Source organism: Centruroides sculpturatus, unplaced genomic scaffold (genome assembly GCF_000671375.1).
Source record: "Centruroides sculpturatus isolate CEXI.00-Female unplaced genomic scaffold, Cexi_2.0 scaffold484, whole genome shotgun sequence".
Classification (NCBI taxonomy): Eukaryota; Metazoa; Arthropoda; class Arachnida; order Scorpiones; family Buthidae; genus Centruroides; species Centruroides sculpturatus.
The window spans coordinates 66,268-82,452 of record NW_019384726.1 but is presented as its reverse complement, the minus strand read 5'-3'; the positions used below and the strand labels follow the sequence as shown (position 1 = coordinate 82,452).

The 16,185-nt window shown below is 25.5% G+C and overlaps 1 protein-coding gene across 1 annotated transcript; it reads right to left on the bottom strand.

Moving 5' to 3' along the window:
• Positions 1-1,587: 1,587 nt before the first annotated feature.
• On the bottom strand, positions 1,588-4,639 carry LOC111628121 (glutamate receptor ionotropic, kainate 1-like). Its single transcript, XM_023371846.1, has 3 exons — positions 4,573-4,639; positions 2,639-2,890; positions 1,588-1,775 (listed from the first exon to the last, which is right to left on the bottom strand). The coding sequence occupies exons 1-3, from the start codon at positions 4,637-4,639 to the stop codon at positions 1,588-1,590; spliced, it is 507 nt and encodes a 168-aa protein (XP_023227614.1).
• Positions 4,640-16,185: the final 11,546 nt, after the last annotated feature.

The window sequence follows — 16,185 nt, the reverse complement described above, 5'->3', positions numbered from 1 at the left end:
TTCTTGATAACTTCTGTAAGTACATCACTTTAATGGAAATAAAAACAGAAGTCTTCGATGAATGTTTTTTTCTCAGTTGACTGCTCAAAGAATTGCACAGTACGAGTGATATAATAGAAGTATGTGGTGCAAGAAGATAGCCACGCGTATGGAATTAATTGGACAAATTCTTTCAGGCTGTTAACTTTATGACGTATTTAATTTTAGCAATGGTTTAGACTAGAAAAGACTCGAGCATAAATTAACGGGGAGGGAAAAGCGTAAAACTAAATGTTAAAGGAATTCCCTGCAAAGAATTAATGTAAATGCAAAAGGAAAAGATTTTAGAAATATAAGCTTATTACATTCGTTGTAACTTTAAATAAGTATAATTAGTTTTGAAGTTTATAATCGATCAAACGTTACTATTCAAAAACATATTTTAACATCATGTCTAATGGGATAGCTCTGTCAGATATAATTAAAATATAAAACAATAAATATAGTTTTCGAGATAATATGTCTAAAGCAATTTACTGTTTAAAGTGATCACGATGCTAGATAAAAGGGGAGTTCAACACCTAAAATTCCATTCGAAAATTGTTCAGTTACTTTTAATTATAATCTTTGAATTTCAAGAGTTATCATCACCTTTACGAAACTACGCTGGATTAAATTAATTTTATACATAAACAGAGAGGACCGAGAGATGTACAGTACTGTACGTACAGTACGTGAGATCAGAAAACTTTGAATCATGACATTGTATCTGTATTCTTAGTTAATAGTATCGAAATGTTATTACGCAAATAGAAATAAATGACAAATCTAAAAACATCTCATTCGATTTATATAAAAATAACGTTTTAACGTAGTAATGGATGATTGATTGCTGGTCTTATTCACATGACTAGTTATTTATTTTATTTAAATTGCGTGTTTCCTATCGTATATGACAATTTTCTCTTCTTATGAAACGTTTTAGATTATCATTCAGACGTCAAATATAAACGTTAGAAATTGAATAGAAATTCCTGGAATAAAGTTTTGGCAAAATGTAGTTTATTCACAATGTTTGTTCGTCGAGACTGCAGTAGAATATTATCGTTTCTGTTATTTATTGGAAGATTCATGAGTTACATAGAGGATGCCAGAACTAGAAATAAATAACTCCTCGCGAGTAATTGGTGATATAAAGATCAAAGTTTTGAAAGGATTATTTGTTCAAATATTTTATTTCATTAAAATTTTGGAAGAGTTTCACAAAAGAATATGCCTAAATCTCGTAAATTTAAATTTATAATTTTTACTCCGTAATGAATATTATTAATGATTTCAAATCTTTTAATATCTACAAAATATTTATTTAATAATAATAAGTTGCAATAGCAATGAATTAAAATTATACAAGAAGAAAATATTTGCTAAAGATATACTGTATATAACTTGCTGATTTGTTTTATAAAATCTATATCATTATCATAATTAAAATTTAAATTTTAAATGTAGAATAAAGAATAAAAAATAAAAATCTTTAAAGTAAAAAAATTAATGATAGGCTATAACATTAACAGTAGGTGTGCAATTTTCTTACTTATTAATCAGGTATTATCTTACCTCACGGAGAACATAAGGTATTTTCTCTGGTGGCAAATTAAGTACTAAATTAGTTTCTCCTCTTCTACTAATATCCTTTAACAATTTTCTGTAAGTGTAACCTGTTCGGAAAGGCCTTAGAAAAACTTTGATGTCACCTGTCTTTGACATTGTAACCACATCTTGTAATATCAACAAGGCTATGAAGTTTTAAAATTATTCAAATTATATTCATTATTTTTAAACATTATAAATAAATACATAGTTATATTTAAAATGAATGTGAAATTGATATTATATATCAAATCGTAAATAAATATTTATAGTAATTCTAAGCTCAGTTTGTATAATTTTAAATCAAATTGTTAATGAAACCACTGCATACAATACTACCCTACCGAGTAATTTAATATATGTACACGCAAATATTTGAAGTACCAATGAAGACAAGTATGAAACCTGTTCCATTATCTATTCCCTTTACTCTATAGTTTCCTGAGTGATGTCATGCATCCAATGGTTATATCACTTCATTGAGTTTAGCCATTTGATATACCATTATATAATACAGATGTTGGTTATTTAAACCATATGTTAATCATCAAATCTCACCATACGTATATATTATGCATAACAAATTAATTAATATAAGTAGTTCAATAAATTAATTTTAACTGAGAATTAATAGCTGATTTAAATTAAATTCCACGTAAGATTAAATTTAAAAAACAAACAAACAAGAAATTAACTTTGATTTTAGAGAAGAATTTTTTAAATTTATTCATTTAAACTTGTAAGAAAAAATTTATAATATATAAAAGCATATAAATTATCGGAATTTTGTTGAATTTTATATGAATATTCATTGAAAACTGTACAGTATTCTATCAATATTCCCGTTCATTGACATGATAAGAGAAACAAACAACTATCTAGTTGATTAGTTTAGAAGATTAGCTATTTGATAATTTTTAATTTATTGCCTTTAATTAAATTTAACTAAAGTTACGTAGTATTTCTGATTAGAAAACTTCTAAAATATCGTATAGAATAAAGTGCTTACCTTCGTTCTCCTCGTAAATAACTGTAAATGATTTCCATTGTTTTGCAGCAATGAGATCACTGAATGCTCTACTTAAAAGAGAGATATGGGGATACAGGTTGACGGAATAATTGCTTACTCTAGGCCTATAGTCAAAAGATGTCTGAAGGTGAGGAATATGAAGGGCATTGGACGTAGATTTAGCGATGGAATATTTGGACGGAGAACTTGGGCCGAGAGTTGCAGATATGCCTTCTTCCAAAAACGAACAAACTATAACATATTAAATAAATGTATTTTTTAATTTAAAAAAGAAAATATTAAATAATATAAATATTTAAGAACTTATTGTTATAAATTTAATTGACTAGCTTCTTCAAAGAATCTATTCTTAATTAGAATATTATCATTTTTAATTGTATTATACTATTAAATTAAATAAGTAAATAATAAAGCGTTCGATTTAATTTGCATGTGGTACAAGACTTGAATGTTCACTAACAAAATTATATTGTAATAATCCTTCTTTCAATTCTTGTCATACGTCTTTCTGAATACCAATCACGTTCCATAGAACAACAATTACGTACATGTAAAGTACATGCAATGGCATGTAATTAAGGTTGTCTGTTAGATTTTGAATTAACAGGTTTGTCTCTTCAAAGAATAAAAGTCGAATTTCTTATTTTTCTTCTTGAAGTTTAGAAATAAAGATTAAATTTTTGAAGGAAACTATTTTTCATTACTTTTATGGTTCAATTTTAATTATTTTCACGAATTTTCAGGTCTTAACTTTTAATTAACTTAAGAAAAACTTTCAAAATCTTTTTACACATTTTCGAAATATTTAATATCAAATTAAATAAAAGTATATATAAAATATATTTAATAAAGGATTCTCATACGATTATAAATTATATTCAATAAAAATTAATCATTTTTAGAATTTTATTTGCATTTTAAATATAACAGAATCTGTTATTTAATTTAAGGAAAGAAAACTCTTAACAAAATTAACTTTGCTTCATTCAAGTAATATTTTAATGTAATTAACTCTAAATGAATTTACTTTAATTAATTTTTTTGGGTGAAAATAAGAATTCTATAAGAACAAGCAATTTATAATGACCAAAAAAAAAGTGTTTTTAAAATAAGTGTTTGAAGTAAGAAGAAAATTTTAACGTTGCTCATTATAATTTTAATAATGGGAAATAAAATTTCATCTTCATTAAAGAAATAATAATACGTGGAATCGGTAAGAAATATTCTGCAAAGAAATTTGTAAAGTTTTAGCTTCTTCAATAAATTTATCAATTTTATTTATGTAAAGACATTAACTTATAACGAATATTGTACATCAAAAATATTTTTAAAATAACTTAAATTTCTCTTATCAATAATATTAAACATTTCCAAGTTTAAGTATCTATTAATAAAACTTTGTTATATTTTTAACGTACTTGTTCAAATATTTTTATATGTATTTAGGACAAAAAAAAACTTTTAACAATATTTATGTAATATCATCTTTCGAATTGAATAAATTTTCTATCATATTTCGTAATATGATTTTGTACTTTCTTGGAAACAGAAATTCCTGTTAGTTGCAATTCAAATTTTAAGATGAACGAAATGCAATCATAAAGCAAAATGAACATTTTATGTAAAATATGTATTTAACATAATAACTGTTTTCCAAATATGCTTCTTTAACTATTTAATAATTATATTAATCATTAAACTACTAAAATAATGAAATACTAAATAATGTAAAAATAAGTATTAAATTTTAAATATTTAATAATGTTATAAACACTTTCAGTTAATTGACAAAAATACAATATAAAAATTTTAAATTCTTTATTCTACATCAAATTTTTTCTGTTCCTTTAGTTGTCTCGGATAATTTTATCTTTTTAAGGTCTTAAATAAGGTCTTTTTTTTTCTTTTAATACCTTTATCAGCAGTTTTCTTCATCAATGTTTTTGTATGAGTTGAATTTTCCTGATTGGTATTCTGCATGTTACAGTAAAGAATTCATATTTCATTTTCTTTAAACTTTCATTACAGCTATTTTTGTTTTCTTCTGATAAAAAAAAATACAGTGCTGTAATCTTAAAAATTATTTAGTAAAGTGCGCTACACCACTGCTAAAACATCATTATTGTTTTAATTAAAATAGAGTCCAAACTGTAAATTTACAAGATATAATCATGCAATTAAAAATATACATTTTATTATTTTTGTAATTGAAATCATATACAGTATTTTATATAAAAAGCATGAATTATAGATATTAATTATATATTTTTAATATTCTAATTTTATATTTCACGAAAACAAATATTAAAAAACAACATAATATATATTTAGAATATTTTCTTTATTTATGAACATTCTATTCATAATTTAAATTTATTATTTTTTACACAGAAAAAGGAAAAGTGATAGAAATAATTTAATAAAATGTATTTATGTTTCATCATAACATATTGGTCTCGTAATGGCATTGTTTCCTCTCTAAATCTGATAAGGTATCCTTTATATCTTTCCTGTTCCATTGCAATTGCTCTTTTGAGATTAATTCAGATAACTTCTATAATCTGGTATTACCCAAACATCTATATTTATTGTTTCTGTTTCAAATATTGGACTGCAACTAAACTTTTTATTATACAAGCCACAAATATAACTTATTGTCAATTTCTTCCAACTTTAAAAGTTTTCAGAATAAAATATCTATTGAAAATTTAATAGTTTCTCTTCAGTTTAATTCAATTTCGTTATATACATAACCCTCTAATACTTCCGCACGTTTGCGAAATCCGAAATGACAAGAAAAATATATTATTTACAATTATCTAGTCTAAAAATATATATTACAAAATTGGTTTAGATGTTTTAATCGTTTATCGAATTATTCAGTCTAGGCAATTAAAATCCTCGATAAGAACTTATATGTGCCGAAGAATAATTCAAATCAAATTTAAATGATTTAACTACTTCGATAGATTTATGTTAATATTCTTTAAATTGTGCTTAGTCTCACTCTCATTAAGATATATATACAGCAAATTGCTAGAATCGCAATTTGGTCGTCTCGTATCATTAGGACTATAAATGGTTATAACATTAGCTTAGGGTTTAACATGCTAATTTTGAAAATTACTTTCAATTTGTTGAACTTAAAATAATTCTTCATTACAAAGCTTCAAGATTTATTTTATTGTTATGTAGATTAAAAATAATTATTTTGTAATGGCTGAAATTCCTACATTTATAATGCATTGGAAATATTTGATAACATTTTCATGAATATCTTGAGATTTATTTATCGTAATAGAGAAAGAAGCATAAAAATTGTACGCATTCAACATAAATTTATGCGTAACTTCACTTGGATCATACCTTCTTTACATATTTCTATATGCATGGATTTTGAGTAGTTCCAAATTACTTTTCACAAAGTTTAGAACAATGCAATTTATTTTTTAAAAAAACTCTTAATAAATATAATCATAAAATAGCATATTTTCTAGCAATGTGCATCAATTTGTGGCAATAAATGCAATATAAAACTTAAAATGGGTCGCTGATAAGTGGTAATATTAATTAGTTTGCATTTTATCATTTATTGCAAACCACCCAAATTATTTAAGTTTTTATTCTGATTTTTATTTTTGAATTCTCTGTGTTTTTTATTAATAGTTAAAAGTATACGTTATGAATTTAGATGGCCTTTTACGATTTATGTAAAGTGGCCGAAAAGTCAATTAACCGAGATTTAGTCTATTATTATTTTTCTAAGATTATTTTAAGAACTGTTAAAACTGATTTCGAATATCTAGTTGTTACTGCTCATTGCAAGCGATTAAAATACACATAAAAAATTTACTGAAAATTAATTAGAACTGCGATTGTTTTGAAGATCGATTGAAAAATTAAAATAAATATATGATAATTGTTTCTATTCAATTATCTTAAGATTCATTTTTTATGTAATATTCATTAAAATTTTTTTTATTTATAAATAAAAGATTTTAATGAATAATCGCATATTTATAAGAATTTTTATAAATAACTTTGTAGTTTTTATATCGCAGAAAGTTATAAATGATTACAAGAAAAGATTACATAAACATAAATACGCAAGAGCTCTTAAACGATGGTCTCATTTTCTACATAAATCATCTGAAGATAAAAACTTTAGGAAAATATTCTTTTATCTCTAGAGACATTTTATTATATATACAGTACATAATGATATACAATATAACATATACACGTAAGTATTATTTTATTATTTTACCTGTTTAATGATACTTTATTTTTTAAGGAGAAAATGGGTAGTATAGAATTCATTTTTAAATAAAAACCATTTAAAATTTTAAATTAACTTTTTAATAGATTGAAAAAATGAATGTAAGATATTTAGAAAGTGATATTTGTTGTCTGAAGATAGGAAGCAATCGATCAATCTTAAAACATTCCAAGAATTAGGAAAGTAAAAAACTAATGTAATTATGAACAAGAGGCGTGCTAGCTCTTATATGAAACGTTCGCAAGAATAATTTTTTTGCTAAACATATTTGAATTGCCATTCAAGCTAGTTATTAACTGAAACAATTTTGTTTTCTTTACTGCAATGTTTTTCTACCGCAGAATAGAAATCAAATAAATGACGAAACGTATGAAGTCTTATAAATAAAGAAAACATTTATTTCTCATATTTCTAGCCTTAATTACAAAAATTTAAACCGCACAACTAATCAAATTAATATAAAATTGATTCAACTAAATATTAATTATAAATTGAATTTACACATAATAATATATATTTACTTAATCGTATAAAATTATTTGTATAGTTTTTTTACGCGGTTATTTTATTCTGTAATTTTATAACTGATGATTAGTATAAATATCTATTTAAAAAAGTGATTATAATATAATTATTTATAAAAGAATAAGTTCAAAAATAAATATTTTATTATTACTAACATAAAAAATATCGTAAATATCAAATTTTATTCAAAGAAAATCGATTTTAAAAAATATATGTATACATATATATGTGTCTTATTATTATTATTTTCACACTGTGGACACTAAAAAAGGCTTTTTTCAGGATATCTTGAGTTCAGCCAGGCCCACAATGGGGGGGGGGAGACGGATGAGACTCGATATATCCGGGACAGACCACCTCCCAAAAAAACTCCTAACCTGTTCGGATTTGATCCTGACTACCCGAAAGCAATAGATTAATGCTTTACCGTCCCAGCCATCCAGCCAGATTTAACACATTCATTCATTACTGCTATTTATAATAAATTAATTACTAATACTGTTGTTTTAATATCATTTAAAAGTAAGCAGCTTAAATTTGATAGAATTTAATTAAATATATCTAAATATTGTACGTCTTTAGTCTAAAACACAACATAAATTAAAAATTGAGAGGATAAACTAATGGTTAAATGATAAAAATTTGATGAAAATGTTTTAAATAATTTATAATTTTCAAATCACTATGTTTTTTTTTAGTTAATAGAGGAATTAACAGATGGCGCTATTCATTTTTACTATTTATTTTAGACGATTGTTTTAATAAAATATATATATATATGTTAAAATATCAACTAATATATTTGTTAGTCCTAAAGCATATAAATTCTATCGAATCTCCTATAAAGTGCACCTCTAAATGGTGGCCACTTTCAGGAACGTTTCTTTCCGAAATGCATACAAAATACCCTTCAAAACATTCACCTCCGTACAACAGACATTTTGTATTTTCCCTTCAGTGGCTCTTTATCAGAGGTTTTATACAGGTATGTAATTAGGAAAATTTAACTCTTTATCCTATTATAAACCAGATTATTAATAGCTTTTAATGTGAAATTCATACAGATAAGTATATTTTTATATCAGAAACTAAAGAAATTTATTAAATTTATTAACATTAAAGTGATTAAAGTAACAGTAAATATTCGTAATTAACTTTTAAACTGTACATTCATTAAATAATATGTTTAAATAATTATTAATAACACAAATTTAATGGGCCGCGTATTAATGTAAAAATTAGTTTTAAGAAAATTTGAAAGTTGCAACTCCTAATCTTTGTTTAATGAATATTGGTGAAACTTTCTTGCTACAAAGTATCTATCAATTAGAAAAGTATCTATTTATTTGCATTAAATAGATTTATTACGTTTAGGTTCGATTAGATAATTCTGTATTTAGAAGATATCTGATATAGTGTTCGGAAGGGCCATTAAATTAATTGGAGTTTCTCAGTTGGACGATTCGCTTTGGTAGATTTGTCACTTCATCAAATAAATAGTGTCTTGTCACTTCTACAAATCTGTGCCAATGGGAAAATTTTAATATAAACACATACACGTTTTATATTCACCGATTTATATGTGACAAAAGTAGATTGACAGCTTACCAAAAAAGATGTTTTCATCTTCAAACTATTTTATAATATTTACAAAATATAGATACTTTCCAAAAATGTAAACTTGTGTGTAAAACAGTATTTAAAATCTCATATTTTCCTTCAAAATATATAACATAAATGCATTTGAATTATTTATTTAGCTTTCTTGATTAAGTTTATAAAGTTTTAATAAAATATATTTAAATTTAAATACTTTTCCATTAAACTTTTAAAACTATTTATCTAACAAACATGCAGAGTAAATAAGATTTAGCTGTGCTAAATTAAAATTAATTCACTCAAAAATTACAAAAAATTTTTTTAATTTAACTTTTGCATGTAGGTTAATATAGATATACTATAATAAAAAATCTTAAACTTAGATACAAAATGTATAATAATAGCTTACGATAATAGCAGCTTTGAGTTCAAATATTAATATTTTTTAAGTACGAAATACTATAAGATGCTTTAAGGTTACAATGCTATTTATTATAAATGTGCAGCATTCAAAATCTACACAACGGTTGAGCGATTCAGCGTAACAATGCTGAATAGTATGGTCCCGGTGTGCCACCAGAAGCATCCGGAATCGATTCCCGTTGATTCTATTCTTCTATTTTTGCGATCGAACCAACACAACTGATCTGGACAGTTGCTGATAATATTCTGTCACATTCAACGTCATACAATTTAAAAGCGTAATGAATGCACGAAAAGATTGTATTTTTAAACGCTTCTGACTAATTTTTAGTTTTCAAACTGAAAATGATCTTATAACAAATCTGAATGCATAGCTCGCAAAATGTAATTATTCCTATAGAAAATTGTATTAAAATTACTGCATTCGTTGGTGAAGAATAGAGTATTTGTTTTTACATGCTAAACTATTCATACGTAATGTAAAAGATGCTGCAAAGGTTTCTTCACGAATGTCTAAATCCTCTGATGAACCGTTCATACAATTTCTCTAGAAGACAAATAGCATCTCGTCCTTGGTGGTTTGAAAACAATCAAAAATCACTATGTGCAATTTCCGGTGATTAAGTAAGATACGGTATCGTTCAACGTAGTGCTCTCCGAAGAATTCTTGCACTCGAATAATCTGATGCAAGAAAGACAAAACTGTGATTAAGCAGTTCTGGGCATTTGTCCTGTAACATTGGCGGAAATTCTTTTCACACTACATGCGATAGCAGTAATCATCGGTGCCAATTGGCTCTTCAACAATACAATAAATGAAGTTGTTAACCTTATTCTAAAAACGGAAACTCGTACTTCAATTGTCTTTAATATGTGATTTTTTCTCATTTTTAACATATGTGTATAAACATATAGAGTAAACACAAAAAAACTTTTAAAATGCAAAAAACAGCTCAGAGAGTAAGCCTATGCCATTTTAAACTAAAATTCACCACTTTTGCACATATATGGCCGCCACCAGCACATCAAAACAAGATCCATAACATTTCCTATTCTCTCATGACTACAAGAAACCTTTCTTTGGCTACGTGTTATATCTCTTTTACTTTCAGACTATGCATTCCGAATTATGAATTAGAGAAAAAAAATCCTTTATATTGAACGGAGTACAATATTTCGATCGAAACGTCTTCTCATTTAAACTTTTCAATATCTTTTTTCTTGTCTGATTTCCTCGGGAAAAGTTGTATAAAACTAACAACATATATATATATATATATATATACACATAAACATATATATGTGTTTTTGTTTGTGTATGTTTGTGCGTGTAATAATTTAATTTTATAGCATACGGATTTATTTCTTATTCAAGGAATAATCCTGTAGTTTCTATTTACCTCCATCTAATCGACATCACAAAAGATATCTGGAAACATTCCAATGTTGTGTAAATAAAATGAAGGTTCCACCGTCATATCTGTGAGATAGTAAACACGAACCTTTTCCTATGGTTTGGCATTTATCCAAAATGGATAAGAGACACAGTCCAAAGATATTGACCTCACGAAATTGAGAGCATCAAACTACGTGTTCCATTCTTATAACTCTTGTTCCTATAACTAATCCAATCTATTTCACGTTTCAACGGTATTCCAAAGATTCCATTTCATTTTTTCTTTTTGTATCTAAATATAATTTAAAGTTAGAAAGCTTTATTAATTAATGACGTTCGTAAAATGAACCAGTAATTGCAGTGACAATGAATCATGTGCAACAGAGCTCTAATTTTATTATTTACGATAAAGACATTTTGACAATAACTTACATAACATATTTAACACTTATTTTAACACAAGCTATTTAAAATTAACTACAGTAAAAATATAAAAATTAAAATATGTATTTTATATATTACATGATTTAAGAAAGGTCAACATTTAACTGAAATTTAACAAAATTTAAAATATTTTTATAAATTCTCTTCCTCTCTACATAAATATTATATGAATATTCAGAATATTTTAATAAGAATTTCTCTTTTAGCGAAATAAACACGGCAATGATTTCATTAAAACCAACTGAATTTTAAAAGTTTGAAATTTTAATTAATAATATTTATTACTTTAAAATAAACTAATTTATATGCTTGTTTGTTTTAATAACGCATTTTCGTTTAAAATAGTCAACGTATACGTACAAATTTCCATTAAACATGGGATTTTGTTAACTAATCCAACCTAAACAACCATTTTCAATTATTTCATTTCTAAATTAAAGTAGGCCTATTTAGGTTTTTTTAATTTTATTACCCGAACAAACTTTGTAAGTTACGTAATTAATCTGCTTAATATCTAAAATGTTTTTATTTGAAAAGAAAACTTCATTAATCGCGCATTTGCTACTTAAAAGCCTAAATTAATTTAAATTTACTTTACCTTATAAATATATCAAAAAATAAAATTTTAAGCGCTCGCAATTCAAAAAATTACATTATAACGAAAGGAACGGGATTAATTTTTTTGTTTTTTTTTGTTATTTCTATAAATAAATCATTTTTCTAAAACTTTAAAAATATTACGCATTTAAACGCTTCAGTACATTTTATTAAAGAATGAATCTTTTTAATGTATCAACTAAACAAAAAATATATATATGAAAATGAATAGTTATTAATAGTTCTGCAAACTCGTTTATTGAAGTGCAGCTTTAGTTTTTCATCTTTATGAAAGATTTTTTTTTTATTTTGTCGTCTCGGGTATTAAACTTTAATAAATTCTTCCAGAATCTTTGCATATTTTTAGTAAAACTCGTCTAAACTTTCTTCCTTTTGGTCGCCACGGTTACATGTCACCAGGTATAGAAAATGAAGTATCATTAATATCGTAATCGGAAATGAGGCTCTATAATTAATAGGCTGTGTTCTGGAAGCCTCAACAGATGTTCCTTGGTCACTTAATGAGAAACAATCCATCGGATAATATAGGGAGGACATCAGTTCTATCGGTAATCCCGAGAGACAGCTTCGGTACATTGACTACGTTTTCCTCTAGATCATCCTACTTTCCTTGATTTATTACCGACCCTTCTCTGCTGATACTTTTAGAAGCTTTTTCAATCTGACAAGGAATATTTTTCACAACATTTTCAACCTCTACCATTCAATATTTATAACTTTATGAACAGCCATAAACGTTGGTGAATATAAACCAGTAATAAAATAACATCATCGATGCATAAGTTTCTGTATTAAATGTATCCAGCTGTAAATGTTATTAATTCTCTTCGGGTTCGATTCTCTTTTCAATAGCTTTATTCATTATCGTTCTGTCAATAGTTCGATAGAAACAACTCCTAAAATAGTTCAGTCGGCTATTGGTCAATTTAGTAAGTTTGTAACTGAAGATGAATAACATTTGAAAAGCAAAGTAGCTTCACGATCGTCGCCTTCATTGTATATTCAGACATCACTAGAAATCAATAGAGTATTGAATTCACTAGAACCTTATCACCTTCGCTTTCGGTTAAAAGAAAAGTTCTTAAACACAGTATAGTTAAATTTAGAAAGTTAAAAGATGGAAGGTTTAAAAAAATTATAAATCAAGTAATCTACACAGTTTCAGAGACGTAAAGAAAATAGTGCATAATCCTTCTGGCATAAAATCAAAGTGATATCTCTCGTGCTAGTTGCCACTTGCTAAGACATCAATCATCTGAGACGCCTTTTCCTATTATGGTTTTCTACATCAAAAATGTGAAAATTATGTCGTCATGCAGAAATTTCCATATTATAATGCAAAAAATGTACTTAGAAATGAAGTGAATGCTAGAATATGGAGCATCTTTTTTTAATATTTACATATAACATAAGTTTCTTTTTATTTATAAAGTTAAACAGAATGTATAAAATATGAACGAATTATTTTCCCTATATCTTCTTTAATATAAAATAATTAAATCGCTATATACGTTTTCATTTTATTATAGAATTTTTAATATTTAATTAATTTTATTTATATAATTTTAAAATAAATATTGAGAAAATAAAGTCAGCAAAATACTTGTTTGAGAAAAGTTGATACAGGAAAATGTAACTTAAGGCATTTGTTTTTTCAAGCACATTTGATTAGATTTTCTTTTAAAACGACATCTTCAACTTTGACATCTGGTGTTTCTGCTAGAGGACATAAAAACATGATTATCTGCGCTGTATCTGAAAGTATTACGATGTAATGCATGGAAGTGCCTTCAAACTTATTAAAATCCCGAGATAAGGAAAGACTTTTCTTCCATTCTTTATATATCCAAAGCAACTAAAGTTGATATAGTACTTATTTGATTATAGGTATTCTATTTTCTAACGGTGTTCTGTTCGTTAAGTGTAATAAGATTACGACGCTTAATTTGTTTAATTTGATACACCAGTCCCTCTGCTTATTGCTAGCTATTAAATTAGTATTTTTACCAGTGAAAAGATGTTTTCTGAGCTTTTATGTTTAGAAGTTGGTAACAAATTTCCTCACTAATGAAGATTTTTTCTAACTTTTATCTTTGATGGATTTTTACATAGTAACTACCGAGTGCTTTACTACCGCGATTTTAATTTTGTTACTTTCTTTCTTCGCTGCGATAGCAACTCATTCGGTTATTGTCAACTTTATGGCAGCATTTAATGAATGAATATAAGCAAGACAGTTCTATAACAAATATCCATAAAGTCAGAAATTAAATTTTAAGTATAACTATCGATTAATGTTTTAAATTAAATATAATATTGATAATAAAAATATTATTTCCTAAGAGGTTTAATGTGTATTTTTTAATGCTCCATCAAACAAGATAACCGTGATGATAAATTACTTTTTACATGAAATCTATGCAAAGAGATTAATAGTTTCTCTATGTTACATATAACTAAATTAATAAATCATTAAAGAGAGTAAATTAATGGATATGTAAACGTTATAGATATGTTATTAATATACAACATATATGAGATTATTTCCAATTGCTTTAATTTTATCATTTGTATTCTTTGGGGGAAAGTATAGTAAACTGAATTAAGATAAATTAAAACTGTCTTCTGATCAAATTCAATTTCTTTCTTCTCAATTTTTCGAATTCGGTGGACATAATTCAATATATCTTTTGTAGAAGACAATCAAATGCCGGAGAAGTTCGCTCGAACTTTTCAGCAGAAGAAGCAGTAGCATTTCATTCATTATAAGTTTTACACTTTATAAAGTCAAAGAAAAAAAATAAATTTAATAAGCGAATATTTTGTAAATTAAAATATCCTACATTCCTTCTATAATGGAATTACTATAACGAGATAAGATTCATTCTTGCGAATTCCGAAAACGAATAATTTTAGTAGAAGGTAATTCAGTAACAGATGTTAGTAGTATGATTAGAATCAATAAGTCGGCTGTGTCATTTTATGATATAAAAAAGATATATATATATATACACATAGAAGAAGAGGAAGAAAAAGAAATCTGTGACATTGTACAAACGAGATTTTTTTAGTTTATTTGTCAGTTTTATATATAAAAAAAAACATTTTTTTTAATCTTATACACTCGTCGTTAATGGAAAATATTAATTGCCACTAATAAAAGAAAGTTCTGTACACTCGAGAAATTGGACCAAACGTTATTACAATTTTTTTTATTTATCTAGAGCCTTATTTTTCTAAGCTTTATATCTTTTAACATAATAAAAATAAAAATGTTCTGTATATTTACAACAGAAAAAAATTATTGTTGTATTTGTTTTGAAAGTGTATGTTTAGAGTTAATTTTTATCCAATTCGAAAGCAGTGCCTCTCAAATATATTATTTCTCTTTTTACTTTATAAAATTCTGCAGGAAAATAATTTCTAAAAATATCATTTAAGGTCAAGAGATGTCACAGAATTCTAAATAGTTATTTTATTCTTTCTTTAAAAAAGATTAAAATAATTTTAAGGTATTCCATTCGTTTTCATTAGTATAAAATAGCAGTTGAATATTTCAAATGGTTGATATCAAATAACTCATTTTTTTACATATAAAGACTATTGTCATATAGATATTTATTATTAATAACAAATTAAATTTTTTTTTATAAATCTTATAATATAAAATGAAGAAAACTTTTAAATATTAGCAAATCATTTTAAAATAAATTCATTCAATAAAAAGCTGTTTTAACAGTGAAGAAAAATAAGGAAGAGGAATATTAAAAACAAATAAACAAGCAATTATTTTATTGTGACATCATTACAATGCCGGGATGTAATTTTTAACCATACTTTTTAATTTATTTAATTTAAAATATATGCTCTCTCCCTCAAATTAGCAATGTCTTGCCCCTGTACATCATACTTTTCCTGTAGCAATCGAGTCGTGCCAGTCATCTATCTAATTCCTTTCAGGGGAACTTTTTAAATTTAAATATCATGATTTCCTGTTTAGATCAAAAGTTCGTATACAGTTAATCATTGTTTCCTACCCCTATCGTTTCCATGTATCGTTTTGCTTTTCATTTATCTCGAGATTAAGAAAAGACAAACGGACGGACGGACGACAATGGAAATTTATAGGTCTACAATTTTTTAAAATAGCTCAATAAAAAGTAAAAAAAATGTTTTAAAATTAAAATTAAAACTAAATTTAGTAATATTTAATTGTATTAATATATAAAAATTTATAGTTTT